A 27,381-nucleotide genomic window follows, 5' to 3' on the forward strand; every position below is an offset into this window, starting at 1 on the left:
AAAAAAAAAAAAAAAAAAAAAAAAAAAAAAAAAAAAAAAAAAAAAAAAAAAAAAAAAAAAAAACACCCATCAAGCGCCTACCCCCGAAAGAAACCTCGACTTCTGAAGCACGACAAAAGAGAAAGAAAGGTCAAACAAAACATAACAAAGACTCTAGATCGAACAAACCCACAAAAAAAATAAAAATAAATCCGCGATGACGATCAATCAGCTGGAGAATCCCAACCCGAGAAGAGCCGACAAAAAAGAAAGAGTCGGAAATCAAAAAAAGAAAAACAGAAAAACAAAAGGAAATCACCATTGCGAATAAATTCGAAGAGTACCTGAAGAGCATGATCGGATCCACGGTGAAAAAGAATTGTAAAAAGAGGAGGAGGAAGAAGAAGAATGTGGATTTAGGGTTGGAAGAAGAGGAGAAATGGAGTTTGTTTGGTTTGAAGAGGATGAGATTGGGTTTGGGGGATTTTAGGAATTTTCCTTTTTCCTTTTTTTTCTTTTTTTTCTTTTTTTTTTCTTTTTTTTCCTTTTCCAATGAGATTCCGTCGTTTTCTTTGTTTTGCCTATACCACCTATTTTTCATCCATCACCTAAACGACGCCGTTTCACTTCCTATCGATTAATTTCAATATTATGACGTAGAATTTATTGTAATTAATTTTAATAATGCAATCAATTAATTTAATTACAATTAAATGACTTCATACAAAATTAATTAAAATAATCATATGTTGAAATCTCAATGTAAATGTAATCCCATCAAAATTAAATTCATAATTAATAAGTATATAATTAATTATATAATTAAATTCATAATTAATAAGTATATAATTAATTATATAATTAAATTCATAATTAATAAGTATAAATGAAACGTGACTTGAATTTAATTTTTCTATAATTATTGCAACAATATAAATTTTGTAGTTTAAGCTTTTGGAGAATTTTCTATCAAAAAAATAAAACTCTAAATTATGCTTATAAGTGGCAATTATATTATTATTCTTTTTTTATATTAAAATGAAACATAAATAAATTCCATTTGCTTCATATTTAGTTCTTTTAATTTTTAGAATTATATATTTTTGTGACATATATAGTTAGAAACTAGTTTGGTTCTTCTTTAAAGGTAACTTTGAACCATAATTTGAACCATAATTATTAAGAGAAATGATCTTCGAAATGGAAGTCCAAACTTCATGATGAATAAGCATAGGATACCTTTGGGCGAATTATAACATCTATCAAACCTTTCTCCGTAAAATTTAGATTTTAACATAATATGTTTTAGGGTCCCCAGATCGACCAAAGCCTAGTTTCATCTCAATTCGAACTTGCCCCAAAGTGACATGTACATTTATTGATTGGATGCGAGTAGCCCATGGACCACGTACTTATTCATATTTGAAACGACTCGTTGGGTTAGCACAAATAGACTTATCATTGTGTCAACGCAAATACGTGTGTATATATAGTTCCCAATATATTATATTTTATAAATTGAAAAAAGAATGAAGTTTTAATATTTTTAAATACATTTTTTTATTTAGATTATCATAATTTTGAGTCAATATAACTTTCTTAGAAACATGAAAAAAAATTGATAAATGATAATTTATAATATATTAAATTTATCAAATTACAGAATTTTGAAATAAATTCAATAAAAAAAAATAAATAAGTTCAAATAAAATAAAGGAATAAAGGAGACCAAGGCATATTCTAACAGACTCATCAATGTTAGACGAACACGACTCTCCACAATGATATGATATTGTCCGCTTTGAGCATAAGCTCTCGTGGCTTTACTTTGGACTTTCTCAAAAGGTCTCATGCCAATGGAGAGAGTATTCTTTGGTTATAAACCCATGATTCCACAATGATATGATATTGTCCACTTTGAGCCTAAGTTCTCATGGCTTTTCTTTGGACTTTTCCAAAAGGTCTCATGTCAATGGATAGAGTATTCTTTGGTTATAAACCCATGATCATTCCCTAAATTAGTCGATGTGAGACTTTCATCATCTAACAATATAAAAGATTTTCCTTCCCACCCGGAAAAGGAAAAAAAATTCCAATCTCTGAAACTAAATATGATATTATATATGTTCAACGCCAAGGCCTTAACTATTGTTTTAAAAAGTGCCACCTTCGCTCAGTCTAAACCTCAATAAAATCAATGCACAACAAACGAATTAGAAGATACAAAACCCACCAAAGTCTTCAATGGAGTAAGGAAAAATAAGAAAGAGAGAAAAAGAAAGGAAGGAAATTAAAGATGAAAGACCAAACTTAAATATTAGAAAGGCACACACAAAGAACTTGCTTACAATATAGCTATAGGACGAGGATATACAACGAATAGATGATTGGAACTACTTATGGATAGAGACACTTGCCTGCTCGGCGTTGCTATTTCCATGGTGGAGATGGCGGTTGTTTATAGATGAAGTCTTGTGAGGATGATGCACCATAATTTAAATCGAGATTATGGAGCTGTTCCATCAATTGAGAACGTCTCTCCTTGAAGAAGTCGAGTCGGGTTGTTAATTCTACCAATGTTGAGGAAGGCACGATCAAGTGTCTTGAGTGATCCGAAACCTGGAAGCAAAGTTTAAATCTGAATGTAAAAGATGTTCTAGACCTCAGCCATGCAGATTATCATTAAAGTTATAGACTTGTTTACGATGAGAGGGCGAGAGGATGGATTCGTTCACCTCTCCTGCTTTTGAGGTAGAAGGGAAAGAAGCAGAATCAACACCAAGTTCATCCACAGACATGCTTGTAGAAACCTCGGTACTTTTAGAGTCGCTTGGGCTTAATGAATCCATAAATAGCTTCCGTGGAATTTGCTTATTACTATTTGAAGATCCTAATACTTGTCCTTTGATATTTCTCCAATCACCTCCCATCATACCCTCCTGTACCAAAATAAAAAAACAATAATAATAAATAAATAGAAACAGGTTTCAGTTTAATGCATGAGACGAGGAAGATCAAATAATATGGGAAATGAAATGTTAAATTGCAGATGGATTAGATCATTCTTCTCCTAGACGAAGCCAGAATATGGGAATAATATATTAGCTATTAAGCATCTCCTAAGTGATAAACTAGATAGACAACCAGCCACCATAAGTTAGTCTACCAATGCCGTTGGAAGAGTAAATTGTAGTAAATCCAAATGCCTTTGTATGGCTACCTGTATTAAATAATACCTCACTGAGTTTCTTTTTTGAACGCATTTGAGATTCAAAGAAAATTATAAGAGTTTAAACTTAACGGTTGCCAAGAAAAATTATAAGATATAAAACGCTAGGTACATGACCACCTTATCATTAACATCACACAATTTACATACAGAACTAGACAACCAGATAAGCCGTCTAGACAGCTAGGCATTTCATGCATCTAAGGCAGTAAACAGCTCAAAATTTTATTCTCTCAATGTTTAAAGATGAACTTTGTGCCAATGTAAAAAGTTTATATCTGATAACAACCAATCATAATTGGAACCATAGATGATGATAATCACTTGCTACTCATACAGAAAGAAAAAAAAAACCGTTTATTTAACTATGAAGGACAATGCACAAGGAAGTATAGTGACAGAAAAGATACCTCACTCCTTTGTTTCCTTTCATGATTAACAAAAGCTAGGGTCGAATCAAAATCTTGCTGAAGAAATCTCCTGCGGAAATTAAAAACATTGAGGAGAAAAGAAGTAGTACTTTCTCGGAGTAAAAACAATTTAGTGAGATTTTCACATATTCAACACTACAAATTTACCAAGACATTCGATGTCATATTAAAGTAACCTACCCAACCAGACACTACCATGGGGAGTGAAGAGCTATAACATTGTACAAAATAACCTAAATATTAATTATTATGAGCAAGGAATTAGCTCCAAGTTAGAGAATAACAAGCTTAATCATTTTCTCTAAGACACCCTTGAGGATTTAATCATGTGAATAGCCCTGAATTCTACCGAGATAGGCTACCAGCCCATTTTTTCAGAAAATGAGAGGGGGACGGAGGCTACGTGCATTGAACCATTTCAAAGAAAACAAGAAATCCTAAGATTTGTCTGCAAGTGAACCAAGTAACAGCTGAAAAGTTGACCAAACTTTGTGATTTTTTTTTAAAAAAAAAAAAAAAAAAACTGTATGCAATCGTCAAAATTTTCACTATCTTTATGAACCATGAAACAGACTCATTCACACTCTTGTGCAAGATTGTAGGGCACTTTACCCTATGGAAGTCACTATATATTTAAGGATAGCTTAGAATATTAAGATTGAAACTTATGAGAATGCAAAAGATAATCTATAGTTGAACAAAAAGTTCAAATTGAACTTTTAATTTCTAATTTGAAATCATAGAGTTTATACATGCTCATAAGATAAAAGTAGATCTATTTACGAAGCTAATACCTTGAGTTGCCAAAAGTCACTGGTTCTTAAACACAATAAAAATTCGGCAGTTAACTATTTTCTTTATTACTTCTGTGTAAAACTTCTCTAAAGCATAGAGAAATAATAAATGAATTTTCTGCTAACACAAAACCAATCGGAGGATAAGATTTGAAGATAATTAAAATTTTATTTCCAGTTCTACGATGCCCAAAAAAAATTATGCCATCTAGAATTTTCAATAGAGAGAATTATAATATAAGATACTTTGAATAACCACAAGATGCCACAAACTGCCATAAGAAGAGTTTAACCATGGTCTATAACCTCGGACCCTTAAACTAAAGAACCAACAAGGTAACATAACACGAGGCACTCACAATTGAGAACCATGATTCTGAACATGCTGATATCGGTCAGATGCATCAGAGAGAGAACCATAGTTGTGCTGCCGTTGCTGATTCAATTGGTGATGGAGTTCAGCAACTTTCTGCTTTAACCGAGCCACATCTGCTTCAGCAAGAGCAATCTCCTCAAGCTCAGCCCTTGTCTTCACATCAGCATAATCATGCCTCATGAGAATGTATATGACTAATCAATAATGGACGTGAAGAAAAAGTAAATTCTAAAGCATGCAGACAAACCTTCAAATCCATGCCACGAGAATTATTAAACTGTCCAGAAGACATGCTTAGGCCAACTTCCAAAGCAGCTCTAAGATCTCTTTCTGCTTGCAATTGCTCTTGCAATCTTGAAACCTATATGGTCATGCATAGGCCAAAAAGTGAATATCAGACAACAAATAAGCATCTAAATGCACAAACGAGACGAAGTGAGGGAGTGTTGTCGGGCTTTCATAAGAAGCTTGTGGAGTGGGGGACTCTCAGTTCTGTGGGAGCTTCAGGGGGTATTCTTGTGCTTTGATATGGGAACCTCTTCAAGGCCATTGAGATAGTCAGGGGGTTTTTTTCCCTATTTCTGCGGCCTTTGTAGTTCCTAATTTCGTTTACGGCCACTCAACTCCCAAGGGAAGGAAAAAGTTTTGAGAGGAGTTGGGAAGCCTCTTGGATTGTATGGGGAGTGTTGGTGTCTGGTCGGGAATTTATTGTGACAAGGCATCAGTCAGAGATGTCAAATGGGGGGAATCTTTTGAAGTCTATGAGAGAGTTTGACAGGATCATCGAAGAGTGATTTGTTTGATCCTCCTCATTGGAATGGGAAGTTTACTTGGTAGAATGAGAGGGAGGTGGTGGTGAACAAAAGGTTAGGTAGATTCATCTTGTCCAAGGGTTGTGTGGATTTTCCCCCCAAATCCTAGACAAGTCTTGGTCTCAGGTTTACTTCTGACCATTAGCCTCTAACTCTAGGAGAATCTATTGGGGCCGAGCCCTTTTAAATTTGAGAAGTGGCCATCACATCCTGACTTTAAGTTGTCCATGGTCTCATGGGTAGAGTGTGAGAGTTGATCGGAAGTGGGAAGGTTTTCGTTTCTTGAGGAAACTTAAGACCCTCAAAGGAGTTTTGAAGGAGTGGAATCTAACGGTTCTTGGAGATTTTAAGAGGAAGGCAAAGATCGTGGAAAGAATTAGGGTGTTAGATCGAGTTCTTAGAGAGAGATGATTGAGAGGTGGGGAAGGGCAGGGAGATTGAAAAGGAGGTGTTGTCTTTATTCTCTAAGTTGTACGCTCCTCACCCTATCCCTATGCCTTTTGCGGAAGGTTTAGACTAGTGTACTATCTCAGAGAGGGAAAAGGAGAGGTTGGAAGCCACGTCTACTTTAGAGGAGATTCGCAAGGTGGTTTATGGTTTTGATAGGGAGAAATCCCTTAGTTTGGATGACTTCACTATGGCTTTTATTTTTTTCAAGACAATTGGGTCCGTAATAAGAAGGTTTGTGGAGGGTGTTCGGTAAATTTTTTGAGAGGGACATTACAGACACTGGTATGACTGAGACTTTGGTGTGCCTGATCCTAAAGAAAGATAAGGCCAGGTGAAAGATTTTAGGCCTATTCGTTACGAGCTTATACAAGATTATTGTCAAAACCCTGGCGGGAAAGTCCTTCCCAAGCACTATTTCCAGCCCCCAACGGGCCTTTGTAGCTGGAAGGCATTGGACCAAGTTTTGTTTGCCAATGAGGCCATCGAGGATAATAGGCAAAGAATGACTTGGGGGTGATTTTCAAGGTTGATTTCAAAAAACCTTCCATCATGTGGATAGGAATTTTTTAACTATATTTGAAAGACTATCATGTTATAGTATTAAATTTTGCCGCTTGACTGTGTCAAATATTTATAATATAAATAAGTACGACTTTCACCATCCCACAAACGTACATCTTGTTCAAGTGCCAACCGCCGCTCATGCAAAGCTTGCTTCCTTCTTTCCAAGCTTGCTTGTAAAATTGCATTACCTCTAGCCTACACAACATAACATGGATGTTCAGTAAATACTACAATCAAATATCAGTTCTTCGGATAACAAGGTTGGAAAGGTGAACCACCTCCTTGGCAATCCTCTGTTGTAAGTCATTTTTTGTCATCTCAAGCCTCTGAATAGCAAGTCTACAAAATAGTTGAAATTTGTCTTTAGGCAAAGGTTCAGTTCATAGTGAAGTGGAGGGGGAGGAAAAAGACCCAGGAACCAACCAAAAAGTATTAAAGAAAATTCCTGTTTCAATAACTTCAATTGTCCAATTACCTTCAAAGATTTATATATTTCACTTCAACAAGTGTCCAAAAAGCGACCAATGTACAACTCCAGAACTACCCTAAAAGGAAAAGGTTTAAAACCAAAAAGAGTTTTTTTCTTCTTATTCTTCTTCTTCTTCTTCTTCTTCTTCTTCTTTTTTACAAGGAATAGATCAAGATATCTCATGCAAGAACGAAACCAACCAACAAAAAATCTAAGCAACGAAAGGGCAAGTCGTCCCTTTCCCAACGGAGGGTCATTCAACTAGAAGAAAAATAAGAAACGTTTGTTATTCTATTCCAATTACTTTGAGCGTGAAAATCATGTCCTTTAATGATTTCTTTTATTTTTTTTAAGAAAATGTCCAAAAGGTGGAAATTGCAAAACAAGCCCTAAGCACCTTTGCTATGCCAATTCACCGTCTTCTATAACAATATCAGAATTTGTCATCTTCAATTAGGAAGAAAATTAAAAACATATGACGACTTTTTCCCCTTTTTGACCAGGAATGTGAACCGTTGATATCTGTAAGAAAAATGTGCTAATCAGCTCATCATATAAATCATATGATGAGCTAATAAACACATTTGTTTTCAGATTGAGCTCATAAGGATCGTAACACGCAGATAGATCTCATATATTAAGCAAAAAGCCAATGAACATCTTACTCTTCTTCTCCAGAAGAATCTACTGACTCAATTGAGGGCGTCTTTCTGGCCTGCACCAAATATAATCAAGATGATCAGGTTTTAATTTAATGAACCAATCAAACATTTTAAGGTCCAGACTGCAGAACAAGAGTGCCTGTATTAATATCACTCGCCAGTACTCAGTGTCAATGATAAAAAAAGCACAACAAATAACCTTGTCCTAGCAGTAAAGCTGTTTGGTTTGCTTTCTTTTTCTTTCTTATTTCTTTACGAGAAACCAAGGTTTCATTGAAAAATATGAAAGAATATTTTTAAATTTTGTAATTCGTGGTATATGCAGCAATACCTCAACTAGTCCTCTAAGGATACCACACATGTTCACAAATTGTATATTAAGAAACTCGAAGAGACATTCTAACCAAAAGCCTCAGTATTTGAATGCCAAATCCCCAAAACTCTCAACCTGCCCAGAAGATAAGGAAGTGGCTATCACTGCTAGTCAATTCTCACGTTCCATATGGCAGTTGGCTTGTGATGTATCCTGACCTCCTTGAGCATTTTGGAAAGGTTAACTAGAGAAATTTTTTGTAGCTCCCTATGACAGACTCTTGTACAGGCTTTCCCCGTTTGTAATTTTTATCAGATGTAACAGTGCATGGTAAGAAACTTAGAAGATAGAATATCTTGGATTTCTTGTTGGAAAATATCTTTAGAAAGGCTCACCGAGATGATCCTGAGAGAGCTACAAGACCCTCAACCTGCCCAGAAGGTGAGGAAGTGGCTATCAGTGCTAGTCACTTCTCGTTCCATATGGCAATTGGCTTGTGATGTGTACAGGCCTCCTTGAGCATTTTCGAAAGGTTAACTAGAGAGCATTTTTGAAGCTCCCTTTGAAAGACTCTTGAACAGGCTTATTGCATGTTAAGAAAGAAGAAAAAAGTCTTTGATTTTCTTGTTGGAAATTATCTTTAAAAACGCTCACCGAGATGATCCTTTGTTGCTTCATATGAAAAATAGTAATGGTTGATACGTTTGAACAAGTGTAAGGAGTACCATTCTTAGTGGATTATTATTACTTTAATTTTCCATGAATTAGTCCTTGACATAAGTTTCTTTCCTTATCCACTACCTCACATTCATCGTAACTATATTTTAGAAAAAGTAATTATATTCCTTATCCGGTTTTAGGTCAGTCTTTAAGGATTTCATGCAGCAATCTATTTATGCATATATTCTTGTAAACTTTTCAAGACAGGAAAAAAGAAGAGAATAGTTTCACGTCTACTGTAATGATCTTCAGCTAAAAAAATGAAAACTTACATTGCTCCTTCCCCAGAAAGTTGTTCTCTTAGCGCTAATATTAGAGCTTGAAACTTTACCCACTGGCTTCCCAGAACTTGACTCATTTCCAGGATCCATTGAATTTAAGATCTCTCCCATTGATGGGTACGATTCACCAGCAGGTGAAATATTTGGAGTTTCCATCTCAGTCAAAGAGTTCATATTTCCTTTCTTTTGTTTGCTTTGTTCCCCAGTCGGTTGAACATTTGCATCAGAGTTCTTATGATGATCAAGACATGAATTTGAACTCTCAGCTAAATGATTATTTTCTCTTGGGGATCCAACATCCGAGTCATCACCTCCAAATGGCTGTTCATGTACAGAAATTAATACATATTAATTATCATTTCATTCATCAACAAGGATTATAATTCAAGGCAGAGAAAATAACAAATAGTCCTGACAAAGAATAGCACAAAGTTCCATTGATTTGATATCTGTGTTAACTTAAATTACGAATAATATATGACAAGTACAGTAATTTATCAGATCTAGCACTAGAGAGGGTACTGGGCATTTCTGGTAGAGCTGAAGCATCTAATTAACCGGAGAAAGTGCAACAATATCATGATCTTGCTTTATTCAAGACCATAGAGCTGACAAGGAAGAGCACAATTAGAATCCCCTCTACATAACAAAAATAAAATAATAGTAAAAAATAAAACTATTCATCCAACTCCCTTCTTCCTAACATTTAGAACACAATTTGAAGCTTCACTAATATGATTCTTGATTATAGTAAGAGTTCAGTTATCTACTGCAGGATGTTATTTTCCATTGTTTTGTTTTTTTTAGGAAACAAGAATGTTTCATGAATTCCTACAACAGATTTTAAAGACAATTGAGTAACAAAGAAAGGAAAATAAGAACAAAAAACAAAGAATAACGAGCAGAAATCCAGACAAGAAAAATTGAAAATTGCGATAGTTGATTGCTATAGTAATAGTAAATGCTTTAAACTTCAAGTCAATTCTTTTGTAGTTTAGTATATGGTACTTTCTATAAATCCCTGTCTCCAGAACAAGGAGATTCTGTTTTTCCATTGGTTATATTTTTATAACCCTTCATAAGATCAACGGTATGCCTCTGTTCTGATAAAAAGAATAAAAGAAATAAAAAGAAAAATCGAGCATATTTTACCAACAAAAACACAATGTTTAAAATATAAAAGAATGTACGGAAAACGATAGTGCAAGCTCCATGCATAACACACACACGCGCAAAGAACCTTATAGTCATAAAGATCACTCCCCGCGTAGCCACTACTTTCACTCAATTTTCCACTGAGTACACGCTCAGGATCATCATCTGTGTCTGGATCAACCCCATTTTCCACATTGTGATAGCCATTTCCTTTCACATCAAGATTTTCGTCATCAGTGGAATCCTCACTTCCACTATTTTCAATCTGAGAATCTGCTGAAATTGAGCATCTGTGTAGATTCTCATCCTGGAAAGAAATCACAAAAACAAAAGAGATCCATAATCATAGAAAAAAAATGCAATAATATAGAAATTAGACTGTGTTCGTCAATATTGTTATTCAGCCATTACTAATGTTTTCCCTCGAGCAGAATGAAAAGATTCTGTGTTCAACATTATTTTCTTATGACAAACTTAATATGAAAGGACATATAAGCGGGGAATACAGCCCAACCCAGAAGGAACAGAAACAATAAGGAAAATGAAAAAGGGAAAAGAAAAGTGGATTACATCTTTCAATTTGGCTGAAATCATTTCATATGATAGTACTTCAAGCTCGTTAAGGGACCAAGTTACCATGTAATTTTTCAAGAACCAAGCAAATATGCAGTCTTTTATCAAACAATAAGAAAACAGGTAGAAGGCAAAGTATCTTACATCAAAAATATTCTCAAACTCTTCCAAAAGAGTTGTAACGATTGCTTGAGCATTATTGGCTGCATTGGCAGCAGCTAGCAGCTGAGCAGAGTTATCACCACTTACATCAAACTCATCTTCCAACTCACATTCACCAGCTAATAAAGGTCGTAACAGCAATGGTGCCATGCAAGCAGCAACAGCAGATGGAGTCATCCGATTCTCGTGAGCATGAGAAGAAATGGTATGCATCATCTTTAAAACTCTGGAATGAGAATGAAAAAATCAAATTGACATATTGGGAAATGCAACAATGATTGCAAGTTCCAAAATTTTCAACGCTATTTAAAGATAGATAATTTGAGCGAGCCTACCAAAGTACGAAGTATACAGAAAGGTTAGAACTACAAAAATAAATAACTATTTTTTTATGGAAAAATCAGATTTCATTGAGGAAAAAAAATTAAAGAATAAAAAAAAGTTAATTAGCACAGTGTTATTATATTTTAGAATGCACATCATACGATCAACTGTTCACAAGTACTGTTATCACGTGCAACCATTAATTTCTCTTATTTAAAAGATGCCGATGTGATGATCTTTATAACATAGACAGGTAAAAATGAAAAATAAATAATTGAAATTTTTAGGTGTTAAGAAGAATGACGAAGGCCATGAAAAATGTAAGACAAAGGAAAAGGGGACCAATGAAAACAAGTTGAGTTGAGGCCTGAGTGAGATCGCTTGCAAAACAATACCTGTACTAGATTAACTGAAAACTCGTAACCAAAAACATACATCATTTCAGGTTTAAGAAACTGAATACATGTAGATCTTTTAAAGCAACTATTCTATTCTTACAATTCCAATTTCCATTACTACATAGGACATACCAAATTCCCCAAGAGACGTACCATAAATTAAGATTAAAGATAACCAGAAAGAAAAAGGATGATTGACCAATTGTTCACAAGTATTTTTGCAATATTGATACGAAGTAACAAAAGGTACAAAAAGTTACTTTGAAAGAAATGCAATTGTAGATGAATGACAAACCTTTGTAACAAACGCCGGTTTGGTTCAGGAAAAGTTTCCAATATAGACGATCGCATGGCATTGATCCGCGCCTCTTTTCGATCAATTTCTTAAACAATAAGAACAACAATTCAAATTATTAATGCCAATCCATTCACATTATTAGAAAGAAAAAAGCCAAAAAGTGATCACCCCTGATCCTACGATGTGTAGTTAAATTATCCTCTACTTTAATGACCAATTCACTCACATTCTATAAACAACCTGTGATTAGCACCACCACAATTTCCTTTTTTGCACACATAAGGGATTTAAGGGGTTTCAGAGAATATTAATGGGGATAGGGAACTTACTATAAGCCTCAAGCAGTGCAGTGCAGCATGAAGCTGGAACTGGTGATGAGGGAAGCTCTCTTAGAATGTGCTACATTTCAAATTACTCGTCAATTGAAACTGTACACATATATTAAATATTGAGGTATCATTAATATAGTGAAGAGAAGTACCTTAATACAATCACCAATGACGTGAGCATCCTCATCAGAACCGAAATCTGTCTTGCCTAGAAGTAATAAATGGATCATCCACATAATTTGTGGTTTACTTATTTGTTCCCACATCAATTAGAAACATTTAAATAATACCTTGTTCATATTCTTGAACTCTCCGGTCAACTTCTTCAACATCTGCAGACTGCCGCAAAATCCCTTCTACCTTGGCGCCTAAAGAGGAGTAAAAAAAATTTAAGGGTGATTCCACAATATAAAAAGTAATTACCAAGTTGGCACATCATTCAGCATGAGAATCGGCTAAGAATATCTCTTTACATGAAGGGAGGCTGTTTTTTAAGCATCAGTTGAAGGACGTAATACATGTATATTGTTCCGTGACTCATTCTATTAATTTAGTAACTCCAATTCTGCATACATTGTTTTGTATCTCATTCTATAAATTGTTATTTAGTTTCCCGGAAAAAGGTAGAATAAAAGAAAAGCAATTTTGCTTATCATGCATAGCATAACTGATCAAAATATTGATCGTAAAAACAAAATAACCTTAATAATGTTGGCTCTACTAATTTCAAATTTATCAATTTGGTTATTGGAAATAACTCTTGTCCATGTTTTTAAGGAGGATTAACACTGCTGACTTTCTTCATAGGCCTCCTCCTCCTCTTTTGAAATCGATGACTCTCTTCACTTGTTTCTTCAGGGAGGATTAACACCTCAACTTTCTTCCTAGATTCTTTGGTGCTCAGCCCACATTGGTGTTTGCTGTGCAAATAGATCACATATTCAGATTTTCTAGAAATGCTCTTTTGCTGTGAATCGGAGTTCCTACGGAAAGATTTGGGTTCCTCATGTAGGACTATGATGGAAGAGGTTCTACATTTTCCTTTATGTCAGAACGGGAGCTTTTATGACAGGCCAATTTCTTTATTATTTTTTGGATTGTCTAGCTTGACAAAATACGAAGATTTTTCAGGGTGTAAACGGTGCATGGGAGGTGGTTTAGAGTACTATGAACCATAATACTTCTTATAAGGTAAAAGATAAAAAGATAAAAAGATAAAGATGAAAAGGCATATCAGGATGATATGTTCAACATTTTCAATATTGGTGTAGAATAGAATGCAAAAAAATTGATCGGAGACAATGATTTTGGAGTCAATTCTGAATTTTTTTCATTTGGGGTTGAAGCCAAAAAAAAATGGTCTCACTGTCGACCAAAAGCAATAAAATTGTCCAAAGAACTTTATAGCTCAATCTCAATTTTATATGAGCACAAAATTATAGCATCAAATCATGCTTTCTCGAAGCATTATGAGATGAATGAGTATTAAAACTCAAGCCATTGCCGTTAATAATAAGAAAAAAGGACAGCTAAAACATTGCTAAAAGAAAGTTTGGATTCATTATGACCTGATATCACAAATCTACAAAAATAAGAAAAAGAAATCCAAAAGGCACCGAGTCAAAATAGCATTAATTTGATTTTTTATTTTATAAGGAACGGAAACCACTAAATAATAGCACTAGTTTCATCATAATTTTAACATAAACTCTTACCAGATGTTTCAAGAAACCGAAGTGCTTTCTCAAGAAAGGATGGACCTCCGTCAATATCTTCCAATGCAAGTAAAATAGGTCTTCCCACCACCAAAGATTTAACAGGACGCTTCTCTCTCCCTGGATATAATTAAGGGAATATTGATGGATTAAGATAGTATACCATGCATATACCCCAAGCATTAAAAAAAGAATCAAACATTATAATTAACAAATAATTGAAAAATGATAGCAGAATACAAACATGGATGGAAAGAGCTGTCAATTTTTTCATTATTGTCATTCCGAAAAATCCCATTGTGTCCCATGACAAGGGCAGCACTTGGTGCTTGTGCAAGGGCTTGTTCAAGCACGGTTTTCCATTCAAATAAATCATCCGAGGTCTCGGCCTTTTCATGTGTGAGGCACAGGAACAGAAAGATTGGATTAATAAAAACTTGTAGAAAACAAGAATATTCTTTGCACAAATGATATAGCCTAATTAGAGTACCTTGAGAGTGAAAGCTCGTCCATCACGACCATCAGGAAACAATACGGTCAAGAGCTTCTTATCCTCTCTAACAACAACACTACATACATAAAGTTGCATGCTTAAGTTCAATAATACCAAATAAAATTTAAAAATTCACATTCATAAAGAAAAACGTACCTCCCTGAATTATTTAAGTCTATGCCACCCAAAGTAAGATTCACTTCACCCCCTCTTTGAGGAAGTGCACTCTAAATTCAAAATAAGGAAAGATAGTTCAGTTGATATAAATTAATCATGCTACTTTATTATCTCAGTTTGACTTTGAAGGTTGTGCTGTATTATTGGTTGTCCTAACAAGATAATTGCGATGTTAACTAATGGAAGCTTGAAGGGACCCTGTCTTTGTGAATCAAAGATTTTCCAACACGACAACCACAGTATCCATTGAATCATCCTACTCAAGAAATTAACTACCAGCACAAGGAGATATCTCTAGCTTAACATACTGGCCAACTAAATTCTCTAGCTTGACAAACTTGTTAATTTTAATACCAAGCTGATCAAGCAGAATTCTCCAACTTTACAAACTGGCATACAAAATTTATCAAATCATCAAAATATTTCATAATGTTTCTCTATTCTAAACATGTCATTTCGTAATCATCCAAAATAGAATGGATGGAGAGGAAACAAGTCATAATGTGTCCAAAACAATAAACAAAATGAAAAATAAAGACGAAAGAAAGAAAGTGGAAAATTTAGTTATACTAACAGGGTCACTTTTAAAGAAAACTAGGGAAGTGCGCGTAAGGATGAACCAGCGCTTCTTCCAAGATTTCCAGCCTAGTCCTGCACAAATGGTAGAAAGATAATAACATAAGAAATAACACTGAGATTGACGTTACACACTTTCCAAGAGAGATAAACAAGCAAGTTGAAAGTTTCGCATCAGAGGTACTGGAGAATAGCTAAAAAAAGACTAATTGTAGAAAATAAAGCCAACGGTTGAAGACATGAACATTAGTACAAGTTCAAGAAAGGAAATTTCAGAGATTTAAAATCAAGGGAAACATGGTGGAAGATATGGTAACTGTTAATATCTGTTCCTCTATTGCGTCCAATCATAGAAGAGGTTCATAATAGCTAAACCAGGAGGAAAACTCAAGTTATTTAAGAATAAGAGATTGAAAACGATAACACATCAAGAGGTCTTCATATAAAAGATGCAATGTTCACAATCTTGCACAAAAAAAAAATGTAACAAATAATCACTTGCTTATATGTATAGTTAACCAACATGTCCTGTACGTAATTATAAAGAACTCTCGAGAAGCCCCAGTGAAGCTCAGATTCCAAGCAACAAAAAGAAGGAAGAACAGGAGCACCAACCTTTGGATGATATGAAAAGCGGGCCACTCTTGAAAACCTGTCAAATAGATGCATAGTTTATAAATAAAGCTGGATAATGAAGAAAATATTCCTTGAGCATGAAGCTGCACTTTTCACATGATATTGTCATTGGGTCTTTCAAAAGTATTATGTTATCAGGTATTGTGCATTGAAAAACTCAAAGGTCATCTAACAATACGAAAGCTGTATTTCTTTCCAAAGTGAAAAAGAAGTCTACATAATGGCTTATAAGCAAAGCCTTAGAAAAGAAACAGATCATTAAATCATTGCATCATAAAATTGAGATTGAATGATATCTATTACTCAGCTTGAGGGGAGTGTCGAATATTATCTCTAATCAAAAAAAAAAATCCGAAACTAATTCATTTAATATTTCTTAGATTAAAAAAGAAACTAAATGGGAAATTGTAATGATTGGGATTCCCCCATAGGGATGGGGAATTAAATTGGGGCGGGAAGGGGGGGCGATAGCTTGGGGATAGGCAATTTACACAACAAAATCGTAACCTTCTTCTCAAAGAGAGGGTGACCCCCTTTAGAACCCTAGGCATTATGGCCTAAATAAGTGAGTATGAGTTACATTCTAATGGTTGGGATTTCAGTTCAGCCTCCAAAGGCATCTTCCAGAACCCATGGAAATTGATCCCTCTATGCTTTTTGATTTTTCAATCTTTTGCCGCCTTCTCAATAGGACTAAGGAAATAGCATCGGCAGAGACACATTCTAGTACGATCCTTGACTTGGATCAAAACCCCTTCCCTTCTGATTCCTACTTTTCTACACTCTAGCCCTTTCTAAAAGCTTTAGAGTATCACCCCATCTCTATTCACAAGCTGGTACGTCTTCCTTTGATTTCTATTTCTGCAGAACTCTCCTTGATCTTTGATGGTTTGTAAACTAAGCTTCTCTCTTGCCCTTATTACCCATGGTTCTTTCTCAGTATGGAGATAAATGCTTTCAACGTGAAGATTACAAAATTAGTTTTATGACTGAAATGTATCTGCGATGGAGAGTGATTAAAAAAATCTTCTAGAAAAACTATCACCAAGTGATTAAGATCGGCCAACACCAACCAAGTTGAGGAAAATCCCAAAAGATTCCATTTGTTTATCTGTGTCCAAGTAACCCAAAACGAGAGTGCAACAACTCTGACCCACATACTTTAAGGGTTTCTTTTAGAGTAATGGTCTTGTCCAATGACCATTCAAGACAAAAATTCTGCAACATTCTGTGAAGAAAACCATTTCACATGAAACACAACCAGAATTACAACATTAATTCCAAGAGAAGTTCCATGAAGATATGCTTCAGGTACAGGCTGCCCTAATATAGAGAGCAAAATAGTTTCCTGAAAGAGTCATAAAATGTTCTTGCAGTCTTTGCTGCCAACTCTCTGCACTCTACAATCTGGTTGAATGCTTTACAGAAACTCTTGAACAGATTACATATAGAAGCCCACTCCTGGATCTTCCAATCATAAATGTCCTTTCTAAATTCTAAGTTCCAACCTCTGAGTTTTGATTCCATATTGCAGTAGCTTTCCCTTGGTAAGCTATAAAATACATAGTAGGTATCTCGCATGCAAATAAGAAATCCCCACCAGAGATCTCACACTACTAAACTCTCTGTTTCCCTTTGAAAGTAATATTCGAATTAAGCAAATTCCGCATTTTCCAATGTGAGCCAGGGATACTTGAGCTTGAAATGAGAAATATCGGACTGTTAAGAGTCCAAAACATACTTCTCCAGCTAACACTATGCAAAAGGAATGTCAACTTTTGAGGCCATGTACAGTCCAAACCATACTTCTCCAGATAACTTTGGAAGAGACCTCCACACCCACTTCGGTAAGAGAGCAAGAATCATATTTATGACGCCATGTATAGGGCTAAAGAAGCCGTTGCCAATTCGTTCAAAGGAAATAAGGGGGAAGGGGGGGAACAACAGCATCTACAGTATTACGAATTGAAGACAAAAACTTCAATCGAATGAATGAATTGTCATTTCCATGCCAAAGGGTATGACTCCAAATTTTACTACTCAAACCCAAATATTAAGCAAGTTAATTGGTCTGTTAATGGTTTCGTTTTGTGTGTATCAGGATTGGTATGATAAGTTCAATATGATAAGTTCAATATGATAAGTTCAATATGATAAGTTCAATCGAAGAGATGCATTGATAAAAGAGCTGAATGTATTTTTTTCACAATGTACGACTATTGGGCAAAGAAACATAAGAAATTTAGTTCAAACTTGATTACAGTAATCCAAATTTGATCTAAATAATTATTTCATGCACTTACTAATATTGCTTGGTTTAGACCACTAAATGGTTGAGTTCCTTCACCTCAACCCCAGCCTTCATATAGTATGCTCTTAGAAATTATTAATACCACAGGATTGGACCTAAACCTATGATCCTCCCCATAAATTTCTTCGATACTATTAAAAACATTCCCTAACATGGAGAGTAAATACATTTAAATAAAAAAAAACTCCCGAAATCCACAAACAAAATTACCGTATTTGAAGCCCCAGCTCTGGGACGCTCAAAAGCCGTCAACGAAGCAGACATTCCCACCGATTCACACTGAACCTACGGCATCGAGAGAAAATCCAATGCAAGTATAGCAATCACTCAAACCACTCAACATTCACTCAAAAAACCAGTCCGATAGCTTCCCCAGCCCTCCAACCACTTGCCTCAACTCGGCAGCATCAATCACCACAGATACAACAACAATGCCAGATCAGAAAGCAGCTCCGGCAATAAATCAGTAAGATCCAACAACAAGACCGAAAGAAACCCGATCCCTAGGGCTGAGATTTGGATACAAACACAAAAACAGAGCACCGCAACCAAAAACCAACCACCACCTCATTTCATCTCCAAATTTCCCTCCATTTTCCTCCTCCTCCGATTACATAAACAGAGAAAGCAACGAACTGACACCAAGCGACAGTAATCCTCCAATTTCGTCCGCTTCAGAGCAAGAATTTGCCGCACAATTTTGGTTTCGATTTTGCATTTGGATTAGGTAGATAGAACAATAGTGGTTGTGGTAGTAATATGGAGAATTTTAGAGAGAGAAGGAGAGTTACTTTACCTTTCACCTAATTTTGGCCGTGAGGAGAGATATGGAAAGAGAAGGAATTTGGACATGAGAGTTGCGGTAGTTGTAGGGTGCGGTCGCGTGTAGTCAAGTCCCGGTCAAAGTAAATTTGAAAACCAATCAAAATGAGCCACGTACGCTTGAGATTAATATTTGAAAGCCCTTGAATATAGGCTCCAATTGTGGGGGTAATTTGGATTCTTATTATTGAGAGGCCGATATATTAAATTTGTCACATTATTTTGACTCTAAAAAACCACTGAAAGGGGACGGAAAAAAATATATATTTATTTATTTAAGTTTACTATTTTTTTCAACTCTCAAAAACCCTTTTTTAATATGTTTAATTTTTTTTATATATGTTAAATATTTTTAAAAAAATTTAAGTGTCAACTTTCATACTTAAATACAATAATACAACGCTAAATTGTGATGATGAATAATAATTTTTTTATGACTCATCTATTATTTATTTTTCGACGTTTGTTATTTATTATTTAGTCAGATAATTAATGTAACGTCTTTAATGTACGAATGGGATTTGAATACCATGTAAAAATGACAAAATATCAATTTTACGAGGTTATCATGACTATAATTACTTTATTTTGTTAAAAGAAATCCACGTGAAAAAAAAGAATATGGTAAACTAAATAAAATATGAAAAACAATCGGATATATTCTTGAATAGTTATTAGAGAAACGGTCAAATTTATCATAAAAATGAATTATAAGCAGTAAATATAAAAAAAATGTCAACCATAGTATTTTTAAAATATTATTGAAATTAAATTATAACATTTTTCATAAAAAATTTAATGAAAAGAGTATTTTTTGCTTTTTTTTTTTAATTAAATAGTTAGAAAATAATGGAGTTGCCCAACAATTATCGTATTTAATGTAAATAATTTGCAAAATGTAACATTTAAATATACAATAAATAACAGACATATAATAATTGCTTTTTGTTTTGTTTTATTTATTTATTTATTTTCGTTGGGTCGTTGCTGTCTTTTATTTATTATTGTTATTGTTATTATTATAAACGGAACAGAGATTTTAAAAATAAATAAACCAAACAAGATGACGTGCATATAAAAAAAATAGAAAATAATAAAATAATAAAAACCAACGAGTCGAAATATCAATTTAATTTAATCCCGTGCTTTGGTCAAACCGTGCACTTGGTTCATTTAATGGCTAAAAAGGCTAGCAGTCCTAAAAGAAAATAATTCAATGACGTGGCATAATATTACTGGCTCTGTTATAAATAAGTGTACTACCGAAATGCACGGGATTACCACCGCACTAGATAAAAAGAGCTAATTATTAAAAGAAAAAATAGAAGTGGCTAAAAAAAAAACAACGCGCGGGACTATGGCGGGTGAGATTCACGACAAAGAGAAAATCTGCGTGGGGCCCAGTCGCCGAAGGGATGAAAAACGACGTTTCGGTGAGTTACCTTTGGGCACGAGAGCGTGAGGGAGAAGCCTCCCACACGGAGACGGAGCAATTTCTACTGGCTTGGCCGGTGGCCGGTCGGATGCCGCTCTGGAATCCTTGTCCAATTCGTTTACAACGCGATAAAGTTACCTTGACGTTTTGTCTTTTACGGTTCTTATTACCTGTCGCCTAGGTTTTCTCACACCTTTTTTATTATTTAATTTAATGATTTCTTTTTAAAAAGGTAAGCCTTTTTTTTTACCGTTTCTTTTATCTCTAGCTAAACAGTTTTAGTTATTAAAATTTTCACCTAGAAATTCTAAGAAAAAGTAAATATAAAATTATTCATATTCTCGTCTCAAAATATTTGCCAGTTGTAATTAGTTGGATATAGTGTAACGTCCTAGCAGATATTGTCTTCTTTGGACTTTCACTTTCGGGCTTCCCTTCAAGGCTTTAAAACGCATAAGCTAGGGAAGAGTTTCCACACTCTTATAAATAGTGGCTTGTTCTTCTCCCCCAACCAACGTGAGACATCACAATCCACCCCTTTCGGTGCCCAGCGTCCTCGCTAACACTCTTTTTTTTCTCAAATTGATGTGGGACCGTTCCCAAAATCGCCCCCCTATGGGACCAGCGTTCTTACGAGTACATCGCCTCATGTCTACCCCCCTTCGGGGAACAGCGAGAAGACTGATACATCATCTAATGTTTGGCTCTAATACCATTTGTAAGGGTGTGGAAACCTTCCTCTAGCATACACCTTTTAAAGTCTTGAGGGAAAGCCCAAAAGGGAAAGCCCAAAAAATACAATATCTACTAGAGGTAGATTTGGGGCATTACATATAGAGATTATATTTCTTTTTGTTAGCGGAAATCATTACTCTGTATTCTCCTATCCTTTAGCGCCTTCAAACAGGAGTGTGGAACGTCCATACGGGTAGCCAATAGCAGCACTAACGTTCATATCGTGGATCAGATACGAAGAATCAACCAAAGACATTTTGGGAATCGATAATAGCTAAGCATCGAGTGGCGTGGGACAGGGTCGGGATCCAATTGACTGGGCGTTTATTTGAGAATTATATTATAAAGTCATTTAAATGCAACAGAAATTATTACTATTATTATGATTATTATTACTACATATATTGGTAGCAGAGGATTTCGTATTGTGCACGATCCAGCTGTAAAGAACAATGTTACCGCTGTTTCATTATTATTGCAATAATACTCACTATTTCTCACTCTCTACTAAGGCTGCCGCGGTTTAAATTTTTTTATTTTTTTGTACAAATTATATAAAAATTGCATTCATCTGCGTCGTTGGATTACCTTTTGCTGATGTCATAAAACATTTATTTATTTTATTTTCCTTTTCATTTTATGTTATTTCTCCAAGGCGATCTGATACGCAAAAAGAAAAAGACTCATAAGATGATCGAGACAAAAATAACTTTTGCACGTTTTCTACTGATCCATATACATAATTTGTGTAGACATTAGGGTTGTGGATACATACTTCTCGATTATAAAATAACTAGTAGATCGATATATTTCGTGAGACAATCGAGAATGAATCGAAAGACAAAATAAATCATGGATTGAGCCAAATCCTTTTGAGAACTTGCTTAAGAACAAGAAAAATAGCTACAGATGAAAAATAATGTTTAACAAAATTATTTATTACCATCGATAAAATGTTATTAACTTGATTTTGGGTATTCGTGTTTTGGTTAACGTTAACGTGAATTTAAGAAATAATAATATTTTATTATTTCTCGAGTTATTTATGACATCGTACTCATAGGTAGAATGGTACTTTAGATACTCGGCCGAACAAATTAAATATTATTATTCATTTTGTTGTTTTTTTAATGGACTTTAACAAATTAATGTTGGATAGAGAATCGAAACTCGACTTAAAAGATTTTTTTTTTTTAAATAAAAATTTTACAAATTCAAATTTAATATTAAAAAGACTCACCACCTAAAACATTATTATATAATTAATGTGGCAAATCTCGGAAATTATACGCTAATGTCGTTAACGCAATGAATTTAGTGATATTTAATTATAAAATATTATTGAAATTATTATAATGTTTTATACTATTAATAAAAATTATATTGATTATTTATTTATTTATTTGTTAGCTAATTAAACTAATAGGAATACTTTTAAAACTCTTTTAAAACTATTTTACAATTAAAAAAACAAAAAAACCACTCTTTGTCGCTTCGAGCATTCGAACCCCGGCCAGTTCTTTTGAGTTTCACTTTCGACGGGAGCATAGCTGTGGCTGAATCGCTTCCAGGTTCCTCCAGAAGTTTGATGCTGCGATTTGCTCCAAATCTTCTTCGCAGATTCTCAAACAGTGCCACTTCCACGATCCATGTATATCGATTGACCCATTGCACGTTCTTCGAACACCATCGGCCACAGCAACAATTGCTGTTGCGCTTCATCACTGGCTCCGCTTCGAGCCCTAGCCTCTCGATATGGAGGAGGAAGAAGGAAATGGGCAAGGAGGGGTTGATTGTAGTCAAAGAGCTCAAGAGGATTCAGTCCAATCTCATTCGTCTCGACCGATTCATTTCCTCCCATGTCTCTCGCTTGCTCAAGTCCGATCTTGTTGCGGTTCTCGTCGAGCTTCAGAGGCAGAACCAGGTCTTTCTGTGCATGAAGGTATGCCCTCTTTTTGCTCTCTCAATCTATCTGTCTTGTCCTGCCTTCCATGACATACATTGAATTTCTAGGGAGATAAAGTTGAAAGGTTCTCTCTGAAGCTCCATCGGCGAAACGTGAATTCGATCAATATATTGCTGTAACGTGTTGAGTTCATTAAGAATTTTGTTGTTTGGATGCATTACTTATATAGGAATAATCTTGAATTTTGTCGAACTGTGGCATTTTCGGATTGGATATGCTTTTCTTCGATTTTTATTCACCGTAGGAAAATTTCCCAAGTATTTGATGATTGCATTTTGAAGAGGTTTAGTTATGGTGAACGTTGTGGAAGTATTGATGGAGAATATAGATAGCCCACTATAGCTTGCAAACCATCATTTAGGTCAAATAGAATTAGGAACACTTGCTGTGCTAGCCTTAGGCAGCCTATGGACTTGCGAAATGGAGAAAAGTTTCATACATCGAGATCAGGGTAGGAATAGTTCCCTCAACTGGTTGGGTGTGTAGGAAATATAATCTTAAAGGACGATTTCAAAAAAGTAGGCTGAATCCCAACAGGTTAGTTGAGACTATGGCCGTGAACGACGATATTGCCGCTTGTATTGACTGATATAGCCAATAGCATAAGCCACCAATGATGATTTCAAGTTCGAAGTACTCAAATTGCCACTCAATGTCTTGAATTATGCCTCGAGGATAGGGTGGCTCTTTGGGTCGGGTAGTGATAGACTCCTATTAAATATGTATAAAAGAGAAGGCATATGAGGAAATAGAGTGGGGAAAAGGAAGTTGTTACAAGTTTGTTAGAAATGGTCCAAAGGAAGCTTTAAATGAGTGGGCAGTGAGTTTATGTATGTAGAGTGCAGGAGAGAGCTGAAGGGATATCTTTTTGCGTAATGATTTTGTGTGAGATTCTTGTGGGAGAGAGGGGAAGCTCCAGAATTCTTCCCTTAACATTGTATGCTTATTGATAAATATGCCCACTTCTTATAAGCCTCAGTTAGCTTGGGATTAGTCTTGAAGATAGCTCATTATACGTCCTACAGATCAGTTGAATGCACGGAGTTGGATGCACGGAGCTTAAAGCTTTGTAACGTCTTATTAGAAAAACAGTATTGGCAATATTCCTACTTGGAGCCTAATGCATTTGACGAAGAATTTTTGCAAAGCCAAAACCAAAAATAACTACTAGATCTTTGGGAGAAGTGGGGGATCAACTCCATTAGATATATATAGTTATTCAAGAGTTAATTTGTCATTAAGATTTTCTTTGGAAGCCAAGATCCAAAAATGAGGAGGTAAAATTCCATCATTGATGAATGAGGACCTCCTTTGAGGAGAGGAAGCAGAGTCTGGAGAATAGAGACGAAAGAGGTGAATCAACTTTCCTAATGTTCTCCAAAGTAGAGTATTCTTGCCATTATGGACACGAACTCTATTTCTGTTAGCTAAATTAGATTTAGGCTCCAATATCTGATCTGAAACATATGTGCTAGCAATAATCATCCTCTCAATAGAGGATTTTTTGTTTAAAAATCTCCATGTCCAGAAACCAAGAAAGAGAAGTTTCTCTCTTTTAGATTGCCAAGAGTCCAAGACCAAGACCACCAAACTGCATAGGGAGCTTCATATTATTGCCCTTTTTCAGACTGCAAGTTTCCTAACTATTGGATGTCATAGGATCAGGAGGACGATTACTTTTGGCAGAGAAAAACTGGAATATGCTAGCCTTTTTTCATATACAACGTACACTATAATAGTGGTCCTTTGTTTGTCTGGAGGCGAGGCTTGAATTCCATGAGTGATATATATTAGAAACAGAAATTCTAGTATTATATTATTCATTGGGGATGAAATCCTCCATGACATAAGATGAATTACATAACTAGGCGCGTATGTCTCCTTTAGTGATAGTAAAGTACTTTAACAAATAAAATCCACTTATGTACCTTTAAGTATAATAAATAAATAAAATCTACTGATGCTTACTTTATTGCCCTTTTGTGTTGAAGAGATATTGAACGACAAGTTTGAAAATATTAGATGGTCGGAAACAATTTGGTGTTTGTTTTTAGATTTCTTTTAAAATGATGCATGCCTAGGACCTTATATCCTAAAAAATTTACTCTGTTCTTGTCTTGGTAATCTACTCTATTGTCTTGGAGAATAACATTCTCCAACTCTTGTAGTTTGTTACTTTACAAAGGCATCATTTATATTTTTTTTAAAATTGCCCCTTCTTAAGTTGATAGAAACCTTTGCTTTTACACCCATTGATTGCTTTGTTGACCCTTTCTTGCCCCTTCAGTTGTATAACGTGGTTCGTAAAGAAGTATGGTACCGTCCCGACATGTTCTTTTATAGGGACATGCTCATGATGCTTGCGAAAAATAAAAGGGTGGAAGAAACGAAGCAAGTTTGGGAGGATCTAAAGGGAGAGGGAGTACTATTTGATCAGCATACTTTTGGAGATATCATGCGGGCATACTTGGATAATGCAATGCCCTCGGAGGCCATGGACATATATCGTGAAATGAGGCAATCTCCTGATAGGCCATTATCTTTACCTTTTCGTGTCATTTTGAAAGGGCTCGTTCCATACCCAGAATTGAGAGAACAAGTTAAAGATGACTTCTTGGAGCTTTTCCCTGATATGATCGTTTATGACCCACCTGAAGACTTGTTTGAGGAAGATGAAGGTATGTGCAAGAGTGTAAAATGATCGAGGAAATGGCTGATACGGTAGCTTCTTTGTTGTCTTTTTATACTTACAGTTGCATTTAATAGGTTTTTAAACTAAAAAAAATCCATTAGGTATTGCATCGAGTTGGTCCGTGAACTTTAAAAGTGCCTAATAAGATTCTAAACTTTCTTTTAGATACAAAATATACATTCTACTATTAGATACGAAGTCAAAAAGTTAGGGGGTTTAGCAACACTAAATCCAATTGTGTGTTTATTAAGTTTGTGAGTCGCTTTTAAACTTGAGAAATCTCCTTGTCTGTGAAAGGTCGGAAACAAACTTGTAGTTTAACAACAGGTTGGGATCATGTAATCGCTCGATAGGATACTCGCCCGTCTACTATGTTCGGTGATCCTTTTGCTGATTGATACAGTCTCAAAGCATTGCTCATTTTTGCCATATTTGTACTTTTTATGAAATTTTACATTTTTAATACAATATAACTTTTCAATTTGGGTAAAATTTGAATGAAATTAGATAGAAAACATGAAAATCTAAGCTGTTTTATACAATTTTCTTAAACAGAGGGCAATTATGAATACTATATAGGTCGGAGGATAAGAGAGCAAAGAGAGCAATGATAGTACACGAGAAATGAAGTAAAGCAGTACAATGAGGATGAAAGGAGAGCTAAGTACAAAGTAAAGGAATGTACTACAGATTTTCTCAAGAGGAAGAAAGGAAGTGTAGTACATATTTTCCTTCCCAAGTTTAGGGTGTAGTACTCAAACTAAAAGCTTCCCCTCCCCCATCCATCTTCTATAAAAACACATGGGCATGGAGAGCGAACCAAGATTGAAGAAGCGATTAGAGGTAGAAGAATCCTGCTGGGGCTGCCGGAGACCACATGTCGTTGCACTTAGTAAGTGTCTCGTGATATGTGTTCTCAGGTCGCCCCTGTAGGCTTCTTGTCTACCGTTTTTATGTTTTCAATTCAGAGTGGATTGAGTTCATTTATGGTTTCCTCTTCCTTGCACACTTCCTATCTTCCGTTTTTATGTTTTAGATTCAGAGTGGATCGAGTTCATTTATGGGTACTTCCACTTGCAGACTTATTACTATTTTTATGTTTCAGATTCACAACAGATCGAGTTCATTTATGGGTACCTCTTACTTTCTTTCCTCTACTTTTTTTTCTCTTCTTCGATTCTATCTTACATAGAAGATGTAAGTTTTAGAAATTATAATTTGAAAGGAAAAACGATTTACTTAGGTCCGATTTGATAACAAATTTAAATAGGTTTTTAAAATTTGACTTAGTTTTTAAGACCATAGACGACGAAACAAGAAAATCATAAAAATATAATTAGTATTTATAAACTTAATTTTTTTAAAAGTAAAAGACAATAATTATTTAATCGAACTTTATTCTTTTTGTAAATATTTAATAAAGCTTATTAATTTATAAGCACCGAAGTTAATACTGTAAATGAATAATAAGTGACATTCTACCAATAATATTTTATATAGAATA

The 27,381-nt window shown here is 34.9% G+C and overlaps 3 protein-coding genes across 4 annotated transcripts in view; 1 reads left to right on the forward strand and 2 right to left on the reverse strand.

Moving 5' to 3' along the window:
• The window catches only part of LOC111436815 (protein SMG7-like), a 7,331-nt gene extending 6,852 nt beyond the window's left edge, over nucleotides 1-479 (reverse strand). Inside the window, exon 1 of the mRNA XM_023074578.1 lies at nucleotides 324-479. The gene's annotated coding sequence lies outside the window, so the exon portion shown is untranslated. The remainder of the gene's footprint in view (nucleotides 1-323) is intronic.
• A 1,600-nt stretch (nucleotides 480-2,079) lies between these two features.
• Nucleotides 2,080-19,047, reverse strand: LOC111436504 (rho GTPase-activating protein 7-like). Its single transcript, XM_023074274.1, has 22 exons — nucleotides 18,438-19,047; nucleotides 15,896-15,932; nucleotides 15,279-15,355; nucleotides 14,684-14,754; nucleotides 14,525-14,603; nucleotides 14,279-14,423; nucleotides 14,035-14,154; nucleotides 12,610-12,687; nucleotides 12,472-12,527; nucleotides 12,320-12,389; nucleotides 11,988-12,075; nucleotides 10,953-11,196; nucleotides 10,321-10,542; nucleotides 9,072-9,401; nucleotides 7,770-7,819; nucleotides 6,914-6,974; nucleotides 6,747-6,830; nucleotides 5,057-5,170; nucleotides 4,793-4,962; nucleotides 3,619-3,688; nucleotides 2,715-2,918; nucleotides 2,080-2,598 (listed from the first exon to the last, which is right to left on the reverse strand). The coding sequence occupies exons 1-22, from the start codon at nucleotides 18,489-18,491 to the stop codon at nucleotides 2,410-2,412; spliced, it is 2,613 nt and encodes an 870-aa protein (XP_022930042.1). The 5' UTR covers nucleotides 18,492-19,047; the 3' UTR covers nucleotides 2,080-2,409.
• Nucleotides 19,048-22,709: 3,662 nt separating this feature from the next.
• On the forward strand, nucleotides 22,710-26,960 carry LOC111436516 (pentatricopeptide repeat-containing protein At1g62350). 2 transcript variants are annotated; one of them, XM_023074281.1, is made up of 3 exons: nucleotides 22,710-23,161; nucleotides 25,473-25,906; nucleotides 26,433-26,960. In XM_023074281.1, the coding sequence occupies exons 1-2, from the start codon at nucleotides 22,808-22,810 to the stop codon at nucleotides 25,884-25,886; spliced, it is 768 nt and encodes a 255-aa protein (XP_022930049.1). In that variant the 5' UTR covers nucleotides 22,710-22,807; the 3' UTR covers nucleotides 25,887-25,906; nucleotides 26,433-26,960. The 2 variants fall into 2 exon arrangements, with proteins under 2 accessions (XP_022930049.1, XP_022930047.1); XM_023074279.1 differs by lacking the exon at nucleotides 26,433-26,960 and having other exon boundaries at nucleotides 25,473-26,143.
• Nucleotides 26,961-27,381: the final 421 nt, after the last annotated feature.

This window comes from Cucurbita moschata, unplaced genomic scaffold (assembly GCF_002738365.1).
Source record: "Cucurbita moschata cultivar Rifu unplaced genomic scaffold, Cmos_1.0 Cmo_Scf00003, whole genome shotgun sequence".
Lineage (NCBI taxonomy): Eukaryota > Viridiplantae > Streptophyta > Magnoliopsida > Cucurbitales > Cucurbitaceae > Cucurbita > Cucurbita moschata.